This window comes from Pelmatolapia mariae, linkage group LG14 (genome assembly GCF_036321145.2).
Source record: "Pelmatolapia mariae isolate MD_Pm_ZW linkage group LG14, Pm_UMD_F_2, whole genome shotgun sequence".
Classification (NCBI taxonomy): domain Eukaryota; kingdom Metazoa; phylum Chordata; class Actinopteri; order Cichliformes; family Cichlidae; genus Pelmatolapia; species Pelmatolapia mariae.
In genome coordinates, this window is record NC_086239.1 from 7,435,046 (window position 1) to 7,462,320 (window position 27,275).

General features: G+C 41.8%; 1 protein-coding gene across 2 annotated transcripts in view; it reads left to right on the plus strand.

The window, feature by feature from the left end:
• pax3b (paired box 3b) overlaps positions 1-25,691 on the plus strand; it is a 28,606-nt gene extending 2,915 nt beyond the window's left edge. The window contains exons 5-9 of one of the 2 annotated variants that reach the window (XM_063492796.1): positions 15,208-15,407; positions 16,124-16,289; positions 16,633-16,847; positions 20,429-20,713; positions 24,029-25,691. In XM_063492796.1, coding sequence (XP_063348866.1) covers positions 15,208-15,407; positions 16,124-16,289; positions 16,633-16,847; positions 20,429-20,713; positions 24,029-24,046 — 884 coding nt within the window. In that variant the 3' untranslated portion in view covers positions 24,047-25,691. The remainder of the gene's footprint in view (positions 1-15,207; positions 15,408-16,123; positions 16,290-16,632; positions 16,848-20,428; positions 20,714-24,028) is intronic. The other variant, XM_063492797.1, reaches the window with a different exon arrangement.
• Positions 25,692-27,275: the final 1,584 nt, after the last annotated feature.

Genomic DNA, 27,275 nt, shown 5'->3' on the forward strand with positions numbered 1-27,275 from the left:
TACTGCGCATATGCAGCTTCACTCCTAAAAAGGCCTGTAATGTGGTAATGTGCGTGTCAGCCTTTACTCGGTGAAATCACTTTAAACATTTTCTTCCTGGAAAAGTTCATTATAATTTTAACTATAGCTCAGAGGGTCGGTTAAATTGAAACGAGGCATATAATTCAGGAGAGAAACACTACGAATGATGGATGTCCGCTCCATTTATCCCCATCTTTCTATAGAACTGGCGGCATTATAACGAAACCTTTATTTACCGGCTGCTTTCATAATCAAGCTATTACTATCTATCAGCCGTTTGGCACCAAATGCTAGAATGCGTTGGTTATTACAAGAGTACGACAGTTTCCATTGCCTTTCCTACCACTTATTAAATCAGTTTAAGCCGCCAAATGTCAACATTTAACCCACTGTTTCCCTCTAAGCACTCGCTGGCTGTCTGCGTCGGGGGAGGACAGATAAAGGTCTCTGGTTTGAGGAGACAAAATGTCCCCCAGATGAGTTGATCAAACATTTGTTCAACGGTTTCCATCTCCTCACAAAGGCACGCCTCGCGCGCACAACGGGACGCTCAGGGATGAACTTGGGAGACAAAGGCGTGAGAGTCTATTTGGGGCTCACGCTTGGGCTGCACGAGGACAAAAGGCCAGCTTGGAAACAGCTTTGGCCGGCGCAAAAGAAGAAGAAGGCAACCTGCTTATAATTCAGCCAGAGAAAGAAAAAAAATGTGGGGGGAGAGAGGAGAGCTTCTGCACAGAAAAGCCCAACGACGCACATTATGAGACCGCAATGAAGGATGAATTATTCAGGGAGCGCTCCGGCGCGGTAAGAGGGCCCGTTCACCGAGAGAAAATGGCCGTTTTCACCTACAAAATGTTTCCTTTTGGGGTCGGCTAAAAGGAGCCGGCTGCCATTCAGAATGACAATTGAGGCCTCTGAAATCCGCTCACGTATCGCCCGAAGTTGCGCGCTCGCTCCCAGAACCCGCGCGCGCACGCTGCCGCTCGCGTGTGCGCTGAAAGTGTACATTAAACATTTACAGTCGGTTAGCCACTTTGAAAGTAAGCTAACAAGTGGCACGCAGCAAGATGGAGCTGGTAAAACTGTGATCAAGAAAATAAAAGCGCATTAAAAATGAAGACGTTATGATGCTTAGTTACAATTTTTGTGTTTTAATTATTTCTTTAAACTTTTCTGTATTTTTTTTGTCTGACTGCAGTAAACTTTGAAGAAGTTTCTTGCTGTGCTGCGCGTGCAACCCCACGCGCTTAAAGCAATATTGTCCCATTAAGCAGCATTTGATGAAGCGTAATTACCGCGTTTGTCATAATGTTCAGAATGTAATTGGTCAACAGTACAAAGTGGCCTTCTCCTCCTCGACACATGAATTCCGCGCCGTGTCCAGCCTGTAATACGCCATCCATTATCGATTCTTTGAGGAGTGCCGGCCTTGCCCCCTGGAACATCAATAATGTCTTCTAAATGATGTCGATATTGTGCTATGTCACATTTAATGATGGAGGGAGTGTATTAAAGAGTGTTTGCGGTGAATGGGGACCAATGTTCTCCCCGGAGAACCCCGATCTGGCCCGGAGCGCAGCTTCACAATGGTGCACCCCCCGGCCACCCGTTCTGCGCTGCGCACAGCTCCGAAAACCCTCCGCACCCCACTCCCCACCGCCCCCACCTCCTCTTCTACCCCCACTTGCTCCCCAAATCTCTTCAAGCAGATTAAATCGACCCTTTTATTTCATCTCACTTTCATCTGGAGAGCAACACCGCCCCTCTCCCTCTGTTTCCTACTCCTTCTCTCTGTCTCTGTCCCTCAGCCCGCGGCGCTGAGCTCGTTTCATATCTGAGCCGCATCCTCCGGAGCGCACAAAGGAAAGTCAGTCCACTCTCTAAAGTTTTCTAATCAAGCTCTGTATTAACCGTTTGTGGGGTGATTGTGTATGGATTTATTGCAATTTCAAGCCTGATTTTAAAAGTTCCCATTTGTAAATGTCGCGGCTGCCCAGCTGTTTAAACTGGAGCAGCACATAGTGTCTTCGATCTCAATGAACTGACATAAAGCGCCAACCGCGTTTTGTCCTTTAAAAAACCCCCATGTTTCAACAAAAAGTCACATTTGTTGAAAAAGGTAGCTTTATTGCGTTAATCCCCTATTGGTAGTCATAGCCACAATGAAGGATTTAGACCTAATTTTAAAAGGTGAAATATATAAGCAGCCTGGTTCTAAACTAATTATATAAGGGCTTAAACACTAAGAAATGCCTAAAAGCTCACCTTTTGATTTACAGGTAAACATTTTCTTCCAAATCCCCATGCAACAAGGAAATTGAAACTAAAAGAAAGGTTCCCCGAAATCATAATGCCTCTTCTCTTTCAGAATAAATACATCCTTGATAGTAAAGTTGGCCATGCAGACCTGTCACTGGGCTGCACCAACCTCTCAGCCTCACAGTAATTAACCCGGGAGACAAAGTTAATGATTAAAACAGTCACAGTGCCCCCACCTCCTCCCTCCCCTGCTGCACATTTTCACAGTATATCTTTTGGAGTCCATACTTAGTTAGGTGAAATTAGCCAGATAATACAGTGGAGCCTTGTTGAGGGCCAATACATTTCCATTTAGGCTGGCCGTGTGTGCGCGTACACAACATGCATGCATACACACACATTCCACTCTGCAATGCAAACAGTCAAAGGGATAACTTTATTTGGTGAAAGGGGATCCTGGAAAGGGCTAATTGAATAAGCCCGGGATCTTTGAAAAACCCCTACCATGGTGAGCGCAGTCATCATGTCATAATTAGGTTTATTGAGGCGCATTCCTTCAATCTGCCTCCATTCTGCCGGCCTCATTGTATCCGTGGCCTGGGCCAATGGCCGAGGGACAAAAGAGAACCGTGAGCAGACAATACATGAAAGAGCCATAAAGATTTAGCTGGCTTTGTCACAGAAACGGAGCAGGACTTTGTTTGTGTAAATAATGCGGGTGAAGGAGGGACTCGGGGTTTCTCTGCCACTTGGGGTGAAGATGGCGTGCTGCAAATGTGATACATGGGCAGACCCTGGACCAATGCCATGGCTGGAGAAAACAACAGATCGAGGGGGAAGGAGTGAAGGAAAAAAGTGAAGGAGCTGAAGGGGAGGCAGAGGATGGGTCGAGAGGACATAAGCCTAAGGCTTTCGCTCAGGCAGACTTTTAACTTGAACTTTTGTATATAAACTATAGTTATTATCTAAAGATTAGTTAAACTATCTATTTCAGTTCATGCCTATGCACATCAGAACACTTAAGGCAGTGGGTGTGTGCTACCTTACGTAATAGAATAATTTCTTTCTTATTTCTGGCTGTTACAAAAAGGGTCAAATAAAATCTCAAAGTTGAAAACTTATTGTACTTTTCACTAAGCTGTTAAGCTGAAACAATAAGCCAGTCAGTCTGTAAACATACCTCAGATTCTCTCTTTTTAGCTTCACCGATATGAACGTCTGATGCTTTCCTCTATTTTGTTTAACTGTATATTAAACATATTTGGGTGTCTGGGTATAGATACAAATAAGACAGATGTGACCTTGGATTTTTCTAAAATTTGTAACGCACATGTTCTGATATTTCACAGACCAAAGTCATTAATCATAACTGTGAAATAATCAGTAAATGAAATCGTAATTAAAGTAACTGCCCTAATAACTTACCAGTTGCTGTTTTGTCATCAGATCTGACAAACACAGAACCAATATGATCTCGATAGATCCTGTAGCTATTAGCTGTTAGTGGCCTGAGCCAAGTGTCTGGTGAAGAGGGCTCTGTCTGTCCACTGAAAGAATGAATGTGTCACTCAGTGAGTCCCTGGGCACGAGGGCAAAGGGGGGCACGAGGGCCAAGTGGTCGAGCACCAAATCACTCTCTTCTGCCCCGGGGCTCTCTCTGTCTCTCTGTCCCCTCTCTTCTCCTCGCCCCGTACTCCTCCCTCTCTCGTGAGTTTTTTCTAATAAGCCCATGCATGATGACTATCCAAGCATGAAAACATAGTTATCTGCAAATGAATGGCCGCTCTATGCTTCATTAAAGCCTCTTTTTCCTTTCACACTCTTATTGTGACACTCTGATATCAATTCAAAGGGCAATTAATGAATGCACACCAACTTTGAAGTCAGGGTGATTTCTTAAAAGGGCGGGGCTTTTGAGTGTGTGCGCATGTATGTGTATAAGGGGGAAGGGGCAGTGGTGTGTGGTGGGGTGTATTTGGGGTATTCCCCCTTCAAGATCCGCGGTAGCGCCCCAGCCTTCACCCGTGATGGACTAGCCACATTGAGCTGAGAGTGAGCAAGCCCCAAAGACGATTTGAAGGGAGTGAAAGAGTGAAAAGGCCCAGCGAAGGTCAAGTAGAATGGCTCGCCTTAGAATAAGGCCCCTCTTTATCTGCTGCAAGTATGCACTATAGGCACAACAGCTGGGGGGGTGAAAGGGGTAGAGAGGTTGTTTTTTAATGTGCATGAGTGTGTTAGTGTGCATCTCTGAGAAAATAAGGAGGAATGTGAGTGCATGTCTGTCCCTCTCATATGTATATCTGTCTGTTTGGGAGATTGGATGTTTTTTAATGTGTGTGAGTCTGTGCATGTGCGCGTTATAGGGTTAAGGGTTGAGTGTCAAAGATGGCAGAGGCCAGTATATGCTGCTGATGGAGGGACAGGCAGCTGTCAATCACCTGACTGATGAAGCTTGACTTCTTCTTCACAGCTTTGTTAACTAATTAGCCCATGAGCTTTTGTGTTTGTGTTGGAAAAGAGGCTTTAAAAGTGTGTTAAGGCTGCGGTCGTGCCCTGTGAGAATATGTTTTAGAATAACTCTTAAACTTGAAGGCAACAACTCGACACAGAATCGTTGAACAGATTTATCAGTATTGTCTCGTATACGCCCTGTGGCCTGCTTCGGGCCTGTCAGGGATTTAGTTTCATCACTTTGTATCTTTGAATCTTTGCCTGTTCAAAGAGTATGAGGAAGGCTTTAAAACACTTCAGTTATTTATGTAGAATCAAGATTTTGTTATTTTCTTGATTCAAATGGGTTAAAAAATAACTACGTTTTCATTTTAAACATTAATATCAGTGTAGAATTTCATAATCAGTATTTTCCTAAAAAGCTATTTTGACTATAGAATTCTGTGTTTATGATAACTTTTAAATTCTTGGGCTATAGCCAAAGAAAAAACACATTTTCGCTCTGTATCAGATGCCAATGTTATTTCTGAAAATTAACTTAATTGAGCAAAAACTTTTAAACTCTTTTTTCTTTTTGTTTAGCTCTTCATGACACTATTCAGGGTTTCTGGAAGCAAAGTTGTTAGACCCGGCAGTGGTAACCAGCATGAGAGACATAATTTATTTAACACTCTATCTTATTTATCTTATTTACCCTCTATCACACACATTGCTAACTGTGTGGTGGCTCAGATAGGGCAGCGGGGCGTGTCAGGCTTAGAGGGAGACACAGAGAGATAAAAGAGGTTTTATTTGTCCTTTCCAGCACGAAGAGAAGATGTGTAAATACTAGAGATGGCACGATACCACTTTTTTATGTCCGATACCGATATCATAAATTTGGATATCTGCCGATACCGATATTAATCCGATATAGTGTGTTTTTTAATCAATAAAACTGTTTTTTTTTAAATATCTTGCTGCATTTTGTATAAGTTCATACTCAAGTTTAAATAAACAACAACACTAAAGCTATTCTGTTATACCTGTATGTAAAAAATACACTGCACCCAAAATATTTCATAGTTCAGCAATACTGATCAATCTAATAAACTTAAACCTACTCCATCCTTCCTATTCTGGTATTTTAAAAAGTACTTAGCAGAAATATTAAGCAACCTAACTAATAGGGTTGCAAACTCCCAGCAAAAAAAAAAAAAAGGGAACCACCCCCACCCTCCACCTCATGATGCTTAATCGACGTAATCAACTTTAATTTGATGCAGTGTGAAAAAAATGCACAGAAATAAATTATTTTTCAAGAATAATTAAATATATTCAACATCTTTCTTCTACAGAATTGCAGACTGCACAGATGGTACTTTCCCAAAGGAAAAAGTACTATAGCTTACTAGGGTATATTAGACTTAACAGTTACTATATACAGTAATGGACTTCTATACATTTTACATCAGATTAAAACTTTGGGTGTAAGATTCAGATAATTATTTATTAAAAGCTAGACATTTTAAATGAGAATAAGATAAGTATGTCTTTGTGCCCCCTTTTCCCTGTTAATGCCCTATCGGCCCCCCTGGCTAAACTTTGCTAGATCCGCCCCTGCACAGTTACCAGCCGTCAGCTACGTAGAAAAGGATCCTGGTCTAGAAAGTAATATTAAATAAATTCTAACAACAGCTTATCAAGCTTAAACGTGCTGCTGTTGTTCAGCCGCTGGTTTCCTCTTTCTGGTGCAAAGTGGGCCAAAAACAAAGAAGAGAGACGGACTCGCGACAGAAAAGCCGATCAGCTGATCATTAAGCAGTTTCACGATTGAAGTAGCAGCAAGAGAGGGAGAGAGAAGAGGCTCCATATATCGGTTGTTAAGCTTAACGTAGGTACGCTTTACAAACATTCAGAGATGAACTTACACACTTGCTTTACTTCTCTCTGGGATAACTTCCACGGAGATGAAATGCTGGATTGCTAGCGAGGCTACAAATAAACACAGCCGCTCTATCACGTGAGCACACTGCTTCGACGTGCTACGGTTACAAGCCGAGTTACGTCGTGTCACAAGTTTTGTGAGGTGCTTTTTTGATATTTAATGGATCGGATTACATTTTTTAATTTCTCGCCGATATCCGATCCAGTAATTTAGGTCAGTATCGGACCGATACCGATACTTAATATCGGATCGGTCCATCTCTAGTAAATACATTTACTTAACCCTTGTTCACGTACAGCCGTGAATGAATTAGCCTACCTTAATTAGTGGACATAAGTGATGTCAGCTAAACTGGTCAAACAGAAGTCATAACATTTATCTGGGTCTTTATTCCTGTTGTTGTTTATGTGAGAGACAATAGTTCAGTAAGGTACACTAGCTAACTGAACGGCTGTAACTTTTTCTTAATTTAAAAAAAACAACTTGTAAAACACTGGCAGATACTCTTTGAGCACAAATTCAGCACTATCTAATCTACCGATAGACCAGATGATAAGACATCATCTAACAAGGCTGATACTGGCCAGTACTGGTTTTAAATATGAAAATATCAGTGCATTTCCAACACAAGTTGCATGTGAGCGACATTTATGATGAAAAAAATTAACTATATGTAAGCTGTCTGAGTGAATGTACCACTGTGTAGAACCCGATTACAGGTATGTCCTTGTTCACACAGGGATTCACTGCCAAACCCAGAGTTCCTCTGTAATATTTACTATCTGAGGTAAAAAGTTGGAAACTCATGTCCACATTCTCCCATAAAAAAATGAATCAGTGCACCATTATGCAGCCTGTTACTTCTAATCCATAATCTCACAGATTTTATTATTCATGCATTTCATACTTGAATTAAAATACAAAAACAGCAGTAACGCATGTCCATGGATTGTTTCTTTGCCTGTGAAATTGACCTTAATTTCTGTAGAAGAAAAATAGTTCCCGTCGTCTGCTTGTGCAGCGATGAAGATCCTTCCTTGTCAGCAAAAAAATAAATTAGTTAAAAAAAAAATTTGCATATGGCTGTGAGGCCAGCTTACCTTCCCATTGACTGGAGCTGAGAGACATTTTCAAAAGTTAAAAGACAGAGAAGGAACTGCAGGGTCAGCGGGCTGTGGAGGGTCGCTCCCCCCTAACGTTACACAGGAAACGGGGTTAGAAACACATTTAGCCATAAATGACAGGTAGCCACTTCCTGATCCCCCCCTTGACATCCACAACAGCTCCCGTAAGTGTTGACTGACAGCATCTCCCTTTATTCCATTTTTCTGCACATAACAAGGCAGTGATTGATGACTGTTTGTCCTCGTGTGCCATTTTTCTGTATATTCACATTTTAGCCAACACACACACACACACACACACACACACACACACACACACACACACACACACACACACACACACACACACACACAGCTCTGGCTCATTTACAGGGCATCTGTGAAGGTTGAAACCTCCTCTTAGCAAGTCAAGTGAGATCATTCTCCTGCCACCCCTCCCTCTTGACTACCCGCATACAAAAAATACACACATGCACACACGCACAGTTTTTCTCAACCCATCAGAAAGAGTCGCAGATGGGTCCATAAGCTGTCAGTAAAGCCATTATCCATCCCAGCATCTGCCTGCCTTGACTTCTATATACTGTTTAATGCAGTCGGCCAGTCACTTAGTCCCCCTGCCGCTGAATAGGAGCAGCATGGTCGGCCCGCCCAAATAAATGCTGCGTTTGTCTCCTCTGCCTTTTGTTTTGTGGGGTTTTTTTTTTTTTTTGGTGAGGGTGATGGGTGGGGGGTGCAATGTGTCAGAAGCTCAATTTACCCTCACTGTTAACCAAAGCCACAGAAGAGCTATTGGGATGTCCAAAGAGGGGTGTAAATAGCCCACATATGGTCAGTCAATTCCCCCAAGTCCCAAAATCCACATTGGACACATCCCCATCAGCTCCTTCTCTCTCCGTCTCTCACGCACACAGGCGTACATGCTCAGTGTGTACTGTGTGATGTCTCTGTGGACATATTTAAGCCTTTGTGTCCCCATCTGACTATCCCCCCTCCCTCCTAGAAATCCAGCAATGCTGAAGTCTTTCCAATAGTGTGTTTCAGCTAAATCCCTCTCTTCTCCTCCTTTTTCTCCTCTTCTCTGGGATGGCGTTGCACGATGGGAGCCATTTTGGGGGGTTTTTTCGTTCTTTTTTTGGCTCTGAAAAAGTTGTTTTGGCCCGGAGTGCTGTGCCCCGTGTGCCTCTCAGGGCTTCAGTTTGGTTAAATTAAACAGTTTTCTTTTCTCCTCTAACCCCTTCCCACCCACACTCCCTCCCACTCCAACTGCTCCTCTCTTATTTTGCGGCTTAATGCTCCCCAGCTCCCGGACAAGCTCGCAGAGGCTACTTTTCCAGGCCTTCTACTGCTCAGATAATTTTACCCTTTTAAGGCTCGTATTTTCTCCGATTTTGATGAACTGACAAGAGCTGGGACCGCGTGCCTGTAGCCTTTAAGCCGAGGTGGAGCAAAAGTATACAGAGAGAAGTCAAGTGTTTACAGGGGCTATAAATACTGCATTTTAAGATATAGCATATGCATATGTGCAGGGAGTGATATGAGAGTTAGAGTGGATAATTTGATTGGCTAAGGCTATTTGACGGTGCCAAAGCGATATGATCAGATCTTAGGGATAGCGAGGCGATGACGGCAAATGGGGCACTCCAAAACCACAGGTTTACAAGGTTGGAAAAGATCCGGGAAGCAGGGGAAAGGTTTCTCACCATCTAACCTTTCCTTGCTTCCTCTGTGAGTAGGAAAGGTAGGGTACACTATGTACTGATGTTGCTCTGGTATTTTATTTTGTCATTATAAAGATCATGGTGGGCTTGATCGGCTCTTTTAAGCCATGTGAGAAGGGAGAGTAATACTGGACACTGAATTAGGGACGCCTCAGGGCTGACAAGCTTGATTAACGTAGCTTTAAAAGCTTAGAATGAGGAGCGTACATGGTGTGTGTGTGTGTGTGTGTTTAAGAGCTCTTTAACTGAGCTGCAGGGTGTAGAGAGCTTTAGTGGTGGTTGGGTGACTGGCATCGTTCTTGGCACAGCTCTGCCTACACAACACATGAACTGCCATCACCTGCCACTTTAATTTGCATGACATTACATTTTTAGCATTTAAGGGATGTGTTTGATTTCAGGTCGTAAAAAGTGCCAAGAAATACATTTAAAATTTGAGATTTTTTCTTTCTTTTATGACGAACACGTCTCTCACGGTCACCTTTTATCACCTAGGTGTTGTGGGTTTTATGACAATTATAGAATGGGTATATTTAACATGAAGTATACCTTAAGTAAAAAACAAAAATGCAGGAATTCAAATCTGTTTTTGGAACACGTTTTAATTATTTGAATGCACACTAAAAGATAATGTAATACTGACTTCTGATTCTTTAAATTATTGTTGTAAATATATATTTACATGCAAAACATTTGTAATAATTGATTGCCACAAAGACTTTATTTCTAGACACAAAAGTTGATTTGCACTAACCATTCCAAATAACAGTATAAAAGGCACTGACTATCGTTCATTAAATTTATAACGTTAATGCAAATTTTATTGCTAACAAAACATAGCAAAGTTTACAAACTGTAGTAATTATGTCATTGTCAGATGTCATTAGTGTGTGAAAAAAATTTGCTTTATGAATTTTATCACAGATGATACGCATCAAGAATAATTACATTCTGATGACATCGGCAAACATAATATTTTAGATACACTATACCGTCACTGTTAATTATTACCAAATGTTGTAGTTTTGTTATAAAGGATTCATTACTGGTCAGTGAGCCTGTCCTCTTTCCCTGTGCATCTAATACTACCTGATGGTGTTTTAATGGGGCCAGTCTTAGGCTTAAATCCTCATATGTAAGTGCAGCAGGAACCCTTGGTGTCATATTTTAATATGATGAGTGTCCTTGTAATTTTTTAGTCTGCAGAGTTTGGAATGGGCTTTTTAACACCCCAACCTGACCAAAATGATTAAATACATAAATAAATAACAGTTACAATGACAGTAGAGCGGCCATAACTGACATTTTACTGTAAATAGATATCTAATGTTTAATGTTTGTTTACAAAAAAAATCTGTTTTAACTTGACAATAACCATCCAGACAATGCAAACCATTTATTTACCAGTCAGAAAACATTTATACATATAATGTTATTGTGAAAGAAACAGCAATCAAGTAAAGTTTAAGTTCACAATGACAATTTATTAATGTTTTTATCACAAAGTTGTACATAAATGCTTGAATGAGTTGTGCCATGAATATGCCATGAGTGTCTTCTCCCAAATGTGTTCACATTGTTGTTTTTCACCACTAACATTCACAGTAAACTCAGTTTAAAGTCTTTTCCAAAGACATGTCATAAACAAACCTCACACAGTTGATTTCCAACTTGAGAGAGAGGCTCCATTTTGATTTCAAATGACATTTTACAACCAGCTGCACTGTTGCTTAAAACAAAGGAGACCTGTGGGAAGAGACAGAAGAGGTTTGGATCTTTTAGAGCACATAAAAATAAAATCTGGGGAATTGTTGGAAAGGGCACACTGTATTAAAAGACAAAACTGTGGATGTACTTTGCGTCTACCAACAACAACCAAGCAAACACAGATGCCCAGACAGACTATCCCCATGGGTACATTTACAAGCACAGCAACAGCCCCTGTTGCCTCCACTTCCCTTCTCACCCCCTCAGGTGCTCTTACAGTTCCCTCTGGAAGAAGGGGTGTTTTTTGGGGGGTGGGGGGTTAGAATGCCCCCGGCTATACCCCCATCTATCCCACCCCAACCCCTCCAGCCCTCTGAGAAGCCTTTTCATGCCCCTCCCCAGCCCTTTCCAAGCTCCCCCGTGGGGCAGGTGACAGCCCTCCACTGTGAAGGGCTGAGGGAGCCATGACGGATTCCACAGATGGAGCGTGGAAATTGCCGGCAAAGACCTCAACTCTGTGGAGCAACAAAGAGCCCGAGAGTCAGAGGGAGAAATATGGGTGGAAAAGACAGAGAGAGAGAGAGATGGGAGACAAAGAGAGGGTGCGAGAGAGGGTGAGAAGGAGGGAGAGCGACTGAGAGAGAAGAGGGAGGAGAAGGTGGTGCTTGTTTAAGGAGGTCCGAGAAAGTGTGTGTTACGCTGCTGTGAAAAATGCTCAAGTCTGATGTTTTCTCAGCACTTTTTCTCGCCCGTTTCACCTGTCACTACATGGTGCTGCTATTGTTTTGTTGCACTGACCAACACAGTTATCTCGTTGGATCTTAAGATCAACTGATACTACAATCCAACGAATCGAAATGAAACGAGCCAGCTTTGGTCCTCTCTGCAGGATTGTATCTCGACTAGATTCCCGAGACTTAAGAGGTGCCACACTGTCGCTTCTTTTGAAAAGTTCTTGAAACCCCGGTAGCGCTCATAACCGATAGGTAATTCCAAAGTGATTAAGGATTTTCCCGGGCTGCCTCAGCTTTCCCAAAACCCAAATCCCTGTGAAATGCCGAGGAACGTGCATGCTGGGGTGGAGTGGGGGAGGTGGTGGGGGCATTCCTTGTGGCCCTCCTCCACGCAAGAACTGGAGGGGGGAGGCTATAAGAAGGCCTCGTCTCTTGTTTTTCAGCCATCCTGTCCAAAAAAACTCCAAAGTGCCACATACCCCACACCCCGAATTCCTTCCTCGCCATCTGAAGCACAAAGTCCTCTAGTCATATAAAAAAGTTGGCCCTCAAATCCAGAGAGGTTTCGCCTCCAAAACTGTGACGAGCAAATGTAAGAAGTTCCAAAAACGGCTGTTATCTGAAACCACAGTTGCTGCAGTTTCGAAAGATCGTGTCTTTGAGAAGCGCTGCAGTCTTTTTACGATGGCGAATTTCTAAACTCACAGGGAGACTGAAGAAGAGCTGGAAATCATTGAGAACAAAATTGCAGAAATATTCAGCAGCAGCTTAAGGCAATGTCTCCATTTCTCTTGCTGCCTCTTTGAAAATATTTTACTTATTGCCTCCCTCATGCTTGAATGTTTCTTTACCAATTTGCTCCTAATGCATGTTAAGTTGACTCCCACTGCTATTGGTGTTGTGAAGAGAAAATCGCCAAAGGGGGGCAGAGAGGATCAGTTTCACATGAGGGGCCCTGAGCTATTTGGATTCTCTTGTATTTTATTGTTGCTTCTGAGGGGGGAACTAATACAGTGTTGCACACAAAACTTCCCCTGTGCTGAGGGGGAATTAATTAAGTGTAACACAAAAAGTGGGCGCTTTGGCCTTGGTGAACTTAGAAGGGAGCCAATGAAGTGTTTGAAGTAAGTGTGTTAAAAAAACCCAAACTGCTGGCTTATAGAGCGCAGCTCACAATGGAATTAATACTAATCTGAGACAGTGAGGAAAAGTAAAAACACACAAAAGCTGTCAAGACACATGATATCACCAGGCTCAGTCAGCCTGAAGATTACACTGGGTGAAAAGCTAAAATTTGCGTAAATTTTAAAAAATAAAATTGTGTAACATATTAAACAGGAATGGCAAACAGTTCAGTGGTCAGAGCTTCTCTAATGGGAGGATTTGCAGTTCATAAGGTTTAATGTTAGTTTTCGATCAACAGTGCTGGGCAGTATTACTTAAAAAAGAACAACAACTAAAAACACCTGTTGAATTCAATGATTTTGTTAAAAAGTAATCCATTATGCTTTAATATTTCATATTGAGGAAAGTAACCCTTTGCATTCAGTTTTGTCCAAAGAACGTGCACCCTGTTGTCGATTTACCTCTGAGTTTATTGATTTTATCTAATTCCATATTGAGTCCATTTTGGTAGCGTCTCCTCGATCCCAGCATGAGAGCTTTAGCTAAAAGCTACCTGTTGTACTTCCAGGACTCTGCTTCTCTGCTAAAGAATATGAAGTAGAGCTAATTTAGCAACTAACAATATTATTATCACAAAGTAATCTGAATACTTTGACGGTGTGAAGCCCATCTTCTCTGCTCTCTCACTGGCTGACCTGACTGACACAACTGTATGATTGGATACATTTAACTAGTTTCCAGCTGCGGACCAAGATTCAGATGAAGACAGAAATACTTCCACACAGTCTATAGTCTTTTTGTCACAACAAAAATAACAAGTAAATGTGATAGTATATTTAAAGTAAATTATTTATTTTGAAAAAGTTCTCCAACATGTTTAGTCAAAGAGTAAATTTATTTATAAAAAAAAGTATCTGGTCCCATTTTTCACAGGTTGCCAAGCTTGGCATGTTCACTTAATAAGACACCTGCTACTACAATGAGTAAAACTGATGTTAGATTTATCGTGCTTCATTTCCAACTGCATTAACTTCGATAGATTATGACTCACACGGTCATTGTTATATATGCTCACTCTTCTCTTTTCATTCATAAAATTGTTACTTTTGACCGATGAAAACTGGATTCTCTTAATGTTTCTCATCCATTTTGACTTTGCAGTCATGAAGCTTTTACTGAATAAATCTGGGGATGCTTTTGCAATAATACATTTCAAACAGGCAGATTATTCATTGAATGAGTCAGTGAGTAATCTATCTGTTGTTCAGTGAATTACGTCACACAACCAGGCATGATACACATTCACATTTTCCTTCCAATATCAGTGTTATAAGTGCTATATTCAGCCCTGTTCTAATTATAAGTCTTTTTATGGGTTAGTTTTAATCATATCAACACATGTCATCCAATGTTTTGTCACCATTATAAAATCACACAGCCTAGTTTACAGCAGGCACTTCACTGACTTGTATCTGAGGGACTTGTGGAATTGTAGTTTTGTGCATGTCGACTGACAGGAAAAAGGAGACATTGTTAACAGCCGTTGCTGCATAGCGTCCCTTTGGATCATAAAGCGGCAATCACCTGACTGAAAAGACAGTTTGCCTTTCATCGAGTCAGCTTGCTTCTGGCCATTCAGGCTACTGTCCATACACTCACACCCTCACACACTCGAAGAATGGCCCCTGGATCCAAATTAGCCTTTTGTGTGGCTTTTAGTACACCGGTCCCCCTGTGGTGCTCTGGGAATCATGTCCGATGGGATTATTCCTTAGGCTTGGAATATTCCTTCTGAATGGAGGTCTGTTTGGCTGTTTGTGTGTGTGATTGTGTGGGTGTGTAAAGAACCCCCCCAACACACACACACACACACATCTTCTATAAGCAACATAAACAAAGGACAACAGATGGCAAATAAGTAAGCATTTCCCAATCCTGCTGATAGTGATATCTCTTCCTTATCATAAATAAAGGTTTTTAGACTTTAAGCTCAGTTGGTTTGTGCAGCAACAGGAATTCAGGTGTTCACTTTATGTTTTCTAGAGAGACCATAATTCGGCTTTCAATGTGTCATAAGGAAAGACTAATGGACCTGTTCTTAAGGCTGTCTTCTTTTACTTTCTCCTATGTCTGAGCAGCCAGTCACTCAGATGAGGGTTCAGATGTAGAGTCAGAGCCTGATCTGCCGCTGAAAAGGAAGCAGCGGCGCAGTCGAACCACCTTCACTGCAGAGCAACTGGAAGAGCTGGAGCGGGCCTTTGAAAGAACACACTACCCTGACATCTACACCAGAGAGGAGCTCGCTCAGAGGGCCAAGCTCACGGAGGCCAGGGTGCAGGTATGAGCAGGCACATGCGTGCACGGTCAGGATCTACAAAATGTTTTTTTTTCTCTCTTTTTCAGCTTTTCAACCCTACAGAACCATGAAAGCCACGACCTAACATCGCCATACATTAAACATCCCTCTGAAACAGACGTAAACTTTGTGGCTTTATACACACTCTAACCATTTAAAGGCAACCTGCTGATCTCTCTTTGCTCCATACAATAGCACAAACTTACCCTCTGCTCCCAGGGGCCCAATCTGTACTTTCCTATTTCTAATGTGAAGTCCAGTAAATTCTCCTCCATGGGCTCCATATGTGAAGTGTAAACACTCCCAGCATGAGCTCCGTCCATATGGGCACAGTATGTCAACTCAACCAGCCGTGTTATACACGCACACACAGACTTTTTCTCTCACATTGCTTCCCACCTTCGTTTTCAACTTCACACCCTGAAAATGTTTCTCTGTGTATTTGTGAATGTGTTTGTGTTTGTACCATTCAAAATATTTGTAATTGTCACCACAGCTTGTAAATGTGTGACATTATTACCTTTATAAGGTAGATTCTACTGTAGTAGATGGGTTGTGTAAGATTGCAGGGCTAAATACCAAACTGCAATCATTAGGGAAACACACACACACACACACACACACACACACACACACATACACACACACACACACACACACACACACTGACTGAACATCATCATTGTGATGTCTTCTAGGTGTGGTTCAGCAATAGGCGAGCAAGATGGAGGAAGCAAGCTGGAGCCAATCAACTGATGGCATTTAATCACCTCATTCCAGGGGGTTTCCCACCGTCAGCCATGTCCAGCATCCCGCCCTACCAGCTCTCTGACAGTAGCTACCCCCCCTCATCCATAGCCCAAGGTAGGGTTAAATTGTGAATGCAGTACTCTTGGTATCATGTTAGTGGGTTGGTTTTTTTTTTTCAAATTAATTTAAAACATTTTTGTTTTCCAAAATTCCTATATAATATTTTGGTATTAAAAACATACTTTTAATATCTTTTATTCTGGCATTTTTCACGTGGAAGGTTATATTGACAGCATCAGTTTTGCTTTTACTTAAGTGAAACTTCAGTATAGATCTCTGAAGTCTGCCTGGAGGATATGTTATAGTTTTAATTTCATTTTCAGGCATCCAAATCACTTCTCCCAAATGTTCTTCCAAACAATGTTAACTCTAACTCCATCTTTCCTGCTTCCAATAGTGTCAGAGCCACCCAGCACGGTGCATCGCCCCCAGCCTCTGCCTCCCTCCTCGGGCCACCAGGCCTCCGGTGGCGGCGGACAGGGAGAAGGAGGCTCCGCTTACTGCCTCGCCTCCGGACGCCACTCCTTTTCAGGCTACTCAGACAGCTTTGTGAGCCCTGGAGCACCAACCAATCCCATGAACCCTTCCATAGGGAATGGGCTCTCTCCACAGGTGAGACACAAGGTAGAAATATTTGGAGGTATGCGTGGTGATTAATTACTGACATTAAACAGGAACTTATATCAAGCAGTGTAAAAAGCACCGACGTTCTTGGATTCTTGATTTTGTTTTTAGAGAATAAGGAACAAACTAATCACTGAGGTAAGACTGCTTCACTCGTGCTCATTATACTTTATCGTATTTAGGGAAAATAAAAACCTTGACTCTAATATTAAATTACACATAGTGACATTTAGTTTGGGATTAAATTAACCCATAAGAACCCACGGTGTCACCGCCCCTTTACACATTGAAAAAAGTTCCTGTTAAAGTTTGAACATTGACCCTCCCATAGTTTTCCTGACAGTAAAAATGGGTCTGCGCTGTCATGGGTTAGTTCAAGGGAAACAGCATAATTAAGAAGGTGCTTCTTCTGACTTGATGTTTTTAGGTTGGGAGATGGAGATCGTGTTACATACTGTATCTGGGGAGAATTAAATCTGAACATGACTTCAAAGAGTTGAACTCAAGTTGAGAAGCATGTGATGTGAGCTTTAAAAGTCTCAACCAAGTCGCCAAAACATAAAAAAAACAGCGTTACTTCTTTCTGATTCCAGTTTGCACCATAGCTTCAAGGCTCTCCGCTCAGTGGCTGATGGGCCACTTGCTGTTGAAGGAGATAAGTACGAAGACTCTAGAAGCACAGAGGACAAGTGAACGTGTGACAAATGAGAAGTGAAAAGACAATTACAGTCAATTATCGGGCATGAAGTCCCAAGGTCTCTGCATCTAGACAGAGGGCGCAGCAGAGGAGACAGAGGAGTCAGAGAGCCTAACAGGCAGAAAATGAGATTTTAGCCTGGTGGAGGCTGACTCCTCAGAGAACAGGCCACAGCAGTGTGAAGACGGAGACACTCGCAAAGATATACACGCAGATTCACATAATTACACACACACACACACACACACACACACACACACACACACACACACACACACACACACACACACACACAGTGTAGATAATTGATCAACTCCATAACATTCAGAGGATCACTTAAGGATTTTGCAACATCTTTTACACAAATATTACATGTCACGGTCAAGCGGCATGTCTAAGTTAACTCTTCAATCTTGTGTTTAGATTGGAGGATTTATTACTGCATTTTTTAGGATTTTCAAATACATCATGCAAGGAACTAAAGCCAATTTATTCACAAATGACTCACAGTAATTTTGCTAGGAATGCACAAATTATGTAATTCTGGGCTGACACGGATACCTATGTTCAAAATAATCATTTGGTCGTTATTTTATCTTTTAGTTTAGTTTATATTTCTTATTATTATAATTTCCAGCTCCGTGCCAAGGAAACAAAGACACGTCAACCGTTAAAGAATACTGAACTTTTTAAAACTTTTAGCTCTTGATTCTAATATATTTTAACATTTAGCCAGAACAAGAAGGATGCGATATAGTAAAGAAATATCAGCCACTGACATCAGTAAATAGATCAGTGCTAATAGTTGGCTGATCTCAGCAGTGATAGTAAAATGATCTGAATATATGCAGGTAAACTGAGGGAGCATGTGGAAGAGCTTTTAGTTTTACATACATCACACATACTTTTAGATGTTTAGCCGTTCTCCTGCGTAGATAAGACGTGCACAAAATAAAATACTGTGCACACGTAGACAGCGTGGTCATGTGTGCATGTGCACGCACCGAACCTTAAACTACAGCTGCAAGGAAACCTTCTCATGATTGCATTCTTAAAATGTTTGCTTCAACATTCTTCCACGCGAAAGCAAAGGTTCTAATTTTATTTGTATATATTTCGTACGGACGGGAAGGAATGCCCCATCTTAGACATTTCCCCCATCCTGACATTCTTCCCTGCTAAACCCTGATTTAGGCCGCTGGCAACGGCAGCGCTCCAAAATAAAACACCCTGGATGGGGCAGCCCCCTCGTGAGGTAGGGAGAAAGGGGATGGATGGTAGCTAGAAGTTTGGTTAAAACAGCAAAAGCATGAAAGTCATCAGAGCAGAATTCATTCACTCACGGGGCAGGTATTCCTGCTCGTTGTGGTTTGTTTCGGCCGTGTTGTCTCCCCGATCTCTGTGTTTTTAAATCGAACTTTTCAAATGCAGGTTAATTCTTTAGGAAAATGTTACCAGGCACAGGAGGAAACACAACTCCCCTCTCAAAATCAACTTGGACTCCTCCACTCACCTCCCCTACTTGGGAAATGATTTAAGCAGGACCATGTGTGTATGTGAATGTAGAATAATATGTCACTTAGAGGACCAGGAGGACGCAGAGTGGTGTACCTGCTTCTGATTAGGACAACTGGAAGAGCCTTGAGGCCTTTGCGTGGTTAAGAAGGAGGTGGGATATGATACATTTAGAGGTAGCAGGTTCAGTTAGAGTTAATTTCATAAGTGATAAGGTCAGTCTATTCCTTATTTATGGTTTACCATGGATTTTGTTAACAAACAGGTAAATTCAAAGAGTGAGCGAAGAGAGTCGTGATATCAGGTCTGTTTTGAAGCCAGCTGAAACACTTCGCCCCGCAGCTCTTTTCCATTCTTTGCTGGCCAAGGACTATTCCCCCCAAATTTGATTATCTGGTTGCTAATAAAGACCAGGTCAAGAGCTAACGGAGATCTGAACCTGGAAATCTATTCGGAGGGTTTGAACGGAGCTGAGCTCACACAGACCTTTCTTTTGTGTTGTCTTTGTCAGCATATCTCTCTTGGAGATAAGTTGTTATCTTGTGCCATGGGTTTTGGAGCAGTGTCAAAAAGGAATTTTAGAATAAGTAGAGCCAAGGATCAGAAACAAATTGCTTAATTCTTCCTTTCTGGTGCTATCTCAGTATGGGACAGGCTCGCTGGCAGCCTTTTGATGTATGCGACAGGGGGATTTCCTTACTTAGGGTTGGTGTTGGTCTTAGTGTCTGTGGTGTTTTGTACTCGAGAAACTACAGATATTTAAGCTATTATAGTGGTTTATCAGAAACAATAAAAGAAAAAGGAAACATGTCTTCCACCCCTTTGGTATTAGAAAATAGGGGTTAAGGTGCTAATCAGTGAAATTTTGAAAATCACTTTGAAATTTTAAAGTTTGCCTTACTGATAACGCATTATGTTCCAATGATTACACCTATCTGAGCAAACCACTGGGAGGTGACACATATATGGTCTTCCGCTTATTACCAAGATGAATAATCTGCCACACTAACATTATTCAGATGTCATTATGGCCGCCCCTCCCTGAGCCTGGTTCTGCCGGAGGTTTCTTCCTGTTAAAAGGGAGTTTTTCTTTCCCAATGTCGCCAAAGTGCATGCTCGTAGGGGGTCATATGATTGTTGGGTTTTTCTCTGTATGTATTATTGTAGGGTCTACCTTCCAATATAAAGCGCCTTGAGATGACTGTTGTTGTGATTTGGCGCTATATAAATAAAATTGAATTGAATTGAGTTCAGATCCTACCAACATTAGAGGCGGTCTCAGTACTCGTATTTAAAAAAGAACACATAACTAATCCGATTTTCATTTCTCCCCTCTTCTTTGCATTTTTCTAATCAGGTGATGGGTCTTCTGAACCCAGGCGGTGTGCCGCATCAGCCCCAAAGTGACTACGCCATCTCCCCACTGACAGGCGGCCTTGAGCCGCCGGCTGGCATGGCTGCCAGCTGCAGCCAGCGGATGGATCACATCAAGGGCTTGGAGGGTCTCACCAGCGTTCCCTCCATGTCAGCTCTGCCCTCACTGCCAAGCTCCCAGTCCTACTGCCCCCCATCCTACAGCTCACCGGGCTACACCGTCGACCACGTGGCATCATACCAGTACAGCCAGTACGGACAAAGTAAGGTCAATAAACTTCACCTTTTTTATTCCTACCTTTTAGTTAATAATGCATTAAAATGCCATTATTTAGACATGGTTCCTGTTTTTGCAGTTTTTTAAATGCAATTGTGTAAAAACAAAAAGATAACAATAACACAAAGACAGAAACACTTATGTGTTATGGAAAAAGTATTCAGTCTTGACTCTATTACAAGTAAAAAGCCTGTATTTCAAAAACCATGATTGTGAGCACCGGTGTAGCTCAGTAGGTAAGCAGTCTTTTCTTCCCTGCTTAACTGTCTAATAAAGGCGTAAAAGTAAGCAGTATTTTAAGATTATAGATGTATACATTGACAGATCAGACTTTAAATACTTTGTAAAATCTTAGAAATTAGTTGTATTTTCTTAAAGTGATTTTGTGTTTCGTGTGTACAGCATTAAAACATGCAGAGTCAGAAAAGTATGAATAAATAAATACAGAGGAATGAAAAATACATTATCCTGCAGTAAAATATGGTGCATTTTCATGTCTGTGCTTTTCTTAGGACTTTGAGATCATGTAACTAAAGAACAACAAAAACCACAGAGTTGTGTTTATTTTGAATCTAGCGTATGGCTTTCAGTAACTCTCCAGTTTTCTTGTCCAAACTGCTGACTGGTTTTATTGTGGCCTTTTACTTACACATGAAAACATTTGAGCCAAATCAGGCGTTACAGTGTATGATTATCGAGCACGCTGGTAGTCCAGTGGTCTCAGGTCTACCCTGTAACCACAGATTGGTTCCTTTCCTTCCACAAATGGAAAAAAAAACCGCTCTTGTACATACAGGACGCAGGTAGCTGTAGCACTGCTTGTTAACATTTTGCGGGTCCAGTTATGCAGTTTCAAGTGTTGGGGTTAATTGTGCAGATCTGATTCCATCTAAGAGGAGATTGGGCCGGTGCTGAGACTGAACTCTGCGGTGAAGTACACTGCAGAGTCAGCTTGCATCAGGGTAAAGGACAGCAGCAGCGCAGCCCTCCTCAGACTGTTTGTCCTCAGAGAATACCTGGAGTGAGGGTCTTTTCACTTCACATTACTGTTACCTGAAGGGTTAAAATCAACTTCAAACACATCTCCCTCTAACTTTGGAAGGCAACATCATTTTCCGTCACAGCGTGATTACAGCGGCCGCCGTTTCCAATTTTGCTCCACAGGGGGTTGACCAATCAGATTCATCCATTGACCTTGTGGCAACCTCAATACAACTGGGTCCTTCAAAGAGCATGGCAACGGTCCAACAAGTCTGACTCTGTGTAGCTCTGTGGGGCGGCGGGTATCAAATGAATATCTAACTTAATATCCGATAGCAGCAAATGTCTAATGAAATATCTCGGTCTGATATCTTAAAGCGGACAGAATAAAGAATTAGTGCGACACACATGATGAACCGCTAACATGTAGCTCTGTGCGGTTACATACACACAGACCTCCAAATGCAGCCCCACACACACACACACACGCACCTCGGCAGCGATACAAGGCTGAGCAGTCCATCTTGATGTGATTAATCAGTGTGACTGGATAGCCGGTGTGTGGTTGGGTTTGGATCTGCAGAGGAAAGGTCCTTTCTGGGGGTGGACGGATCCTAATAGCCTCTGGCAGGGCGGCTATTAGAAACAGGTGCTAGGACTGAGGTCAGCTGGGGAAGCAGTGTTGAACAGTGCTGCTCCAGGTTCCAGAGCAGTATGAAAAAACCGGTCCACACACTGTTGCACATTTTGACAACACGTTAGCTCTCACTGGACCGCCTCACGGAAATTACAGCGGTAATCCATGAAGCACTTGTTTGGTTTTATTTATGTAATGTCTCTGTTGCTAAGCAGACATTTCTGTGGTGCTTTTTGCAAAGGTCACCTGTCATTTTCTTTACCTGTAAGGCTGTGGTGCCAGTTACAGCTCACGTCGAGTACTTTGGGAAAAAATGGACACATCTCACATAAACACATCTCTTCCTGTGTATTGGGAAAGGCCTCCAATCAGAATTAGTCTGAAAACCGTTCCATAACAGACAAGTCACGGAGACCCAGGGAGCTCATCGACCCATAAAAACGTCTTTGTTTGTTGAACCGATGACATTTCTCAAAAATCTTCAGAGCTACTGTTTTCTGTGCTCTGTTCATTAAGTCTTATTTCCATTATATCTTTCATATGTAATCGGCCCTCAAAAATACAAAGCCAGTTTGTTCCTTAGCATTTGGTTTTTAGCATACATACAAAACTCGGTTATAGAGGACCCTGTACACACACGTGCTAATCAATGACAAAAATTAATGATAAAATTCTATTATAACAAAAAGCTGCTGCCAATTAGACATTTTTGATTTTCATATAGATACATATAATACTGAAATATTGGTATTGCAACATAGCCACCTGATTCCGCTGGTGGCACATATCAGTGTTTTCAATGAAACTTGCAGCGGCTCTAAATAGCCTCCAAACAATTCGACTTATCAGAATCACTACTTTATGATTCTCTGTGGGCACGCTTGTCCGATGAGTGAGTGTGAGTGAATGCCAAGGACAGTTGACAGGCTTACAAAAGAAAAAAAAAAAACTACTAAAAAGATCAGAGCACTGGAAAAATAATCTGAGAGCTAATAAATGGAACTGGACCATTTGGTTTATGTGTGTATACAAAATTAAAGACACATTAAAGTGACCTTTCTAAGGCCTTTTTTGTAGTTTCTAAGATAGTGGGCTATATATTTAATAACAGTCTTGTAGTGTATTGAGTATTACAACGTCTCTGTATCATGATACATTTATAACCACATATTGTAACATTATTGCGAGGTGCTCTGGGATTCTCTGCCCTGTTTGTACATCACACTCAATAAATAAGTGCAACACAAATAAAAAAAAATTACAAAATGTAGTTTCTGGGAGTCGGGAGAAGAATTTAAACCAGCATGTTATTATTATTATTATTATTAGTATTATTATTATTATTATTATTATTGGTGTTTAAATACATGACCTACATCTAAATCCTTCCATTAAATTTCACTTTAATAATTAGTTTATTAGTTTATAGTTTAGTTTCCCTCTGCACATACCTACACTTCTCACATCTCTCTGCGCTGACCCAACACCCAAAACCACTGTTGTCACATGCGATGCTAACAACAGCCATATGTTGGCAGAACTGGACGTAAAAACACATGCCCAAAATTTATTGCAGCCATATATCTCTTTTATTGTATTTCCACTTAATTTTCTTTTTTAAATTCACTTTTTCCAGGTAATAATTCAACAACTGTTTCATCCTTTGATTCTTTTCTTTTTTTTTACAGGTACCCTTCCTTATCTGAGGCCTGAAATCACCTGATGAGCAGCTTCCAGATTCACTGAAGGCCCCACAAGATTGTGTGTGTGTGTGTGTGTGTGTGTGAGAGAGAGAGAGAGAGAGTGTGTACGTAGTGACAGAAATATTTGAATATCTGGACCAAATTTGTTTTACCATTTACTGTCTACTACAGGATGTTACTTAATTCTCTTTGGAGGAAAAATGGACAAAAAAAACAAAAAGAAGGGACCACAAGAAAGAATACGGGAGCAAAAACTCTTTATGAACCACAAACATTGCTATTTTAGATGAACGGCGGAGCCTCCAGTGCTTGCTGTCGTTGAGTTTGGACCATTTGCTGTGTCATGAGGATGAAGTTGTACGGCCAGCTCTGCCTGTAAGGACAGAGAACCCCGACCTATCATCACAGACTACCTTTGAGCCTCGAAGGGACATGTTTACGTATCTCTGCACCACATGAGCGCTTAGAAGATTCCCAAATTAATCCTTAAATTGTATGGGGGAAGAAAATGGCTTTGTTGATTTTGTTGCATTTATTTGACATCTCAGCATCCCACACATGGAGAGAAATTCCAGAGAGAAGGAAAACAAACTCGAACTAACGAATCCGTGGGTTTTTATTGTGTCAGAAAGTCTAATGTACACCACAGCTGTACGGCAGAGAAAGTTAATTCAAACATTCCTCCCGCCTCCCTCCCCCTCTGCCTTCTCCCTCCTTTCTGTCTCATTGATGTCTCAGACGGTGAGGCCTTTTGTCGTTTTAAAGAGGAACTTTAAAGAGGTCAAAGGGTGACTTTAAGGAAAGTGACAGATGAGAGCGCAGTAGAAGAGGGTGGCAGAGAAGTGGCTTTAAAAAAAGGGCGTGCAGAATGGGAGGGGGGACGACAAGCTAGATCGATCACAGTGTTAAAAAAACCCCTCTAAAGATCTTCTCCTGGCAAGAAAAATCCAGCGGGTCACAAGTCATGACCAGGAGACACTTGAGAAAGCAAGAAAGCAAAAGAGTTTAGACTAAAGACAGCCACTCTCCCAGCTGACCAGAAGTGCAATATCACATAACTTAGAGTCAACCTCAGCATTAAAACAATAAGAAAATCAAATGTGCCTCTTGAAGTCATTCTCTGGATCGAGTTTGGGACTCTGCAAAGGAGCAACACATGTGCCTTTGAAGGCTTTCGGGTCCAAAACAAATAGGAAACACTGCTAATATAGCTAAAAGAGCACTCTGAGGGGACCACATTTGTTAGGGATTCAGGGCCTTGAAAGGACTGAGTGAAGGGAAAGCCAGTATATAGAGCAAACGAAGGAATGACAAAGCCAAAATTGTATTTTTTTATTACTTTGTATTGTTTGAAACGTTTTTTTTAAACTTCCGTCTTACAAAAGCAGGAAATGCTGATTAGTTTTCCGATGCATTCCAGACATATTTATTGTCACGAGCGTCCTGTGTGTCAGCAACGTCATTAAAAAAAAAGCAAAAGAACTAAAATCCTCTATCCGTGAAATTGTGAATAGCAGAGTGTCGTCACGAGCACTCCTGCTTTGTCCTTCTGTCTATATTAGAATGAAGCAGTCCTTTCATTCATTTGATATATTTTTTTGTATTATTTGACAAAGCGATATGACATAATGTCATGTGTACGAGCGCATTATCACTCCTATTTATAATGAAATAAAACTTCCAAAAATAGCTGCTTGTTTTCGTCTCTTTTTTGTTGTTCTGCTAAATGGGAGTCTTTGTGTTTATTTTTTGCCACAGCTATAAAAAAAAAGAGAGTGACTGTAATTCACTGGCGGAAGAATACTAGCGCACTCGGAGACAAATGTGTACTTTTCAAGGGGGCTCATGTGAACCCTCCAACCAAAATAGGCCCGGCCAAATGGGGATCACCAGACATTGGATTTGACACTGAACACAACAGGCTTTCTCACGGATGGCTGTAAATGCTCAGACATCTGCATTGGTGTGTATTAATACCCCCCGCTGGCCCCCCGCTACTGTAACAAACTCACTTTTGTTTAACAACCTCTCCGATGAAGAGAACAAGCCTTAAAGCGTTTCTGGACAAACAGCACGCCGGCCCAGCCGCTCCGAAAACCTCTGCAACCCATCCGCCCTGCTTACATACACAGGGCCCCCTCTGTGTATGTGTGCGTGTGTATATGTGTGTGTTTGTGGACCACATGCATTCATACATTATGTTCATGTTCACTTATAGTGTTGTTTCTGTGTGTGCGAGTGTGTGCGTGTGTTTTCATGCAGCCTGAGGGTATTAACCCTAATTATAACATTCTTCTGATTAATCGTGTCTGCTCGCGGGCCTCGGAGGGGTGGCGCTGTGTGCAGCTCATGCAGCAGGACCACACACTCTATAAATAAAGTCTGAGTCAATAACAACGTTAAGGATCACTCATAGTCTTGTCAGCTCTGTTTGCCAACACACTGAGACCCACACACACACACAACCATGCACACATATTCTGGAAAAGTGCAAGCAGCGGTGGTCTAATCACCTGCGGCACGCACCAACACTACTGCGGGTACACACAGATGCGCGTGCATGCGTGTAGCCACATTTGGACTCTCTCTCACACGCACACACTGTTTGCTTTCTTAATCAGTGCGTACCATTAAAGATGAAGACAAATCACACCTGCACAGTTCCTAAACTAAGACATTACTTTTATTAATGAACTGCTGCCCCCTGCTCTGAAAAGGCTATTATTTCTTTAATACACCCCAGAGTGTAGTTACATGGAACTATTTTAATGACATTTCATACTGCCAGATAATGATAAATTTCTGGACGGGTCTTTTTTGCTCGACACAAGCTGCCGTATTCAAAGAAATCCAAATGAAATAACCTGATTTTTCCCCTCAAATTATTATTATTTTCCTTCTTCTTTTTAATGCTCCTTTCTTTTCCACAGCATGAAACTGGTTAGTGCTGCAAGTGTATTTATCGTACCACAGAATAATTTTATGATTCTCTTATTGTTCTCACTGACTCCTGGCCTGGATTGTTTTCTCTTGGTTGCAGCACAGTTATCTATAGTGCTAAAATCTTTCCTGGTGCCGTCCTTCAGATAAAACTTTTTACTAAACCCAATCACACACACACACTCTCTTTCGTTGTTACTCTCAAAGAGACCCACAAACTGAGGCAAACACTTGCAGCGTTGTATCACCATGTGATCCAGTAACTCAGATCTGAGACAACCCCCCCGGGTTA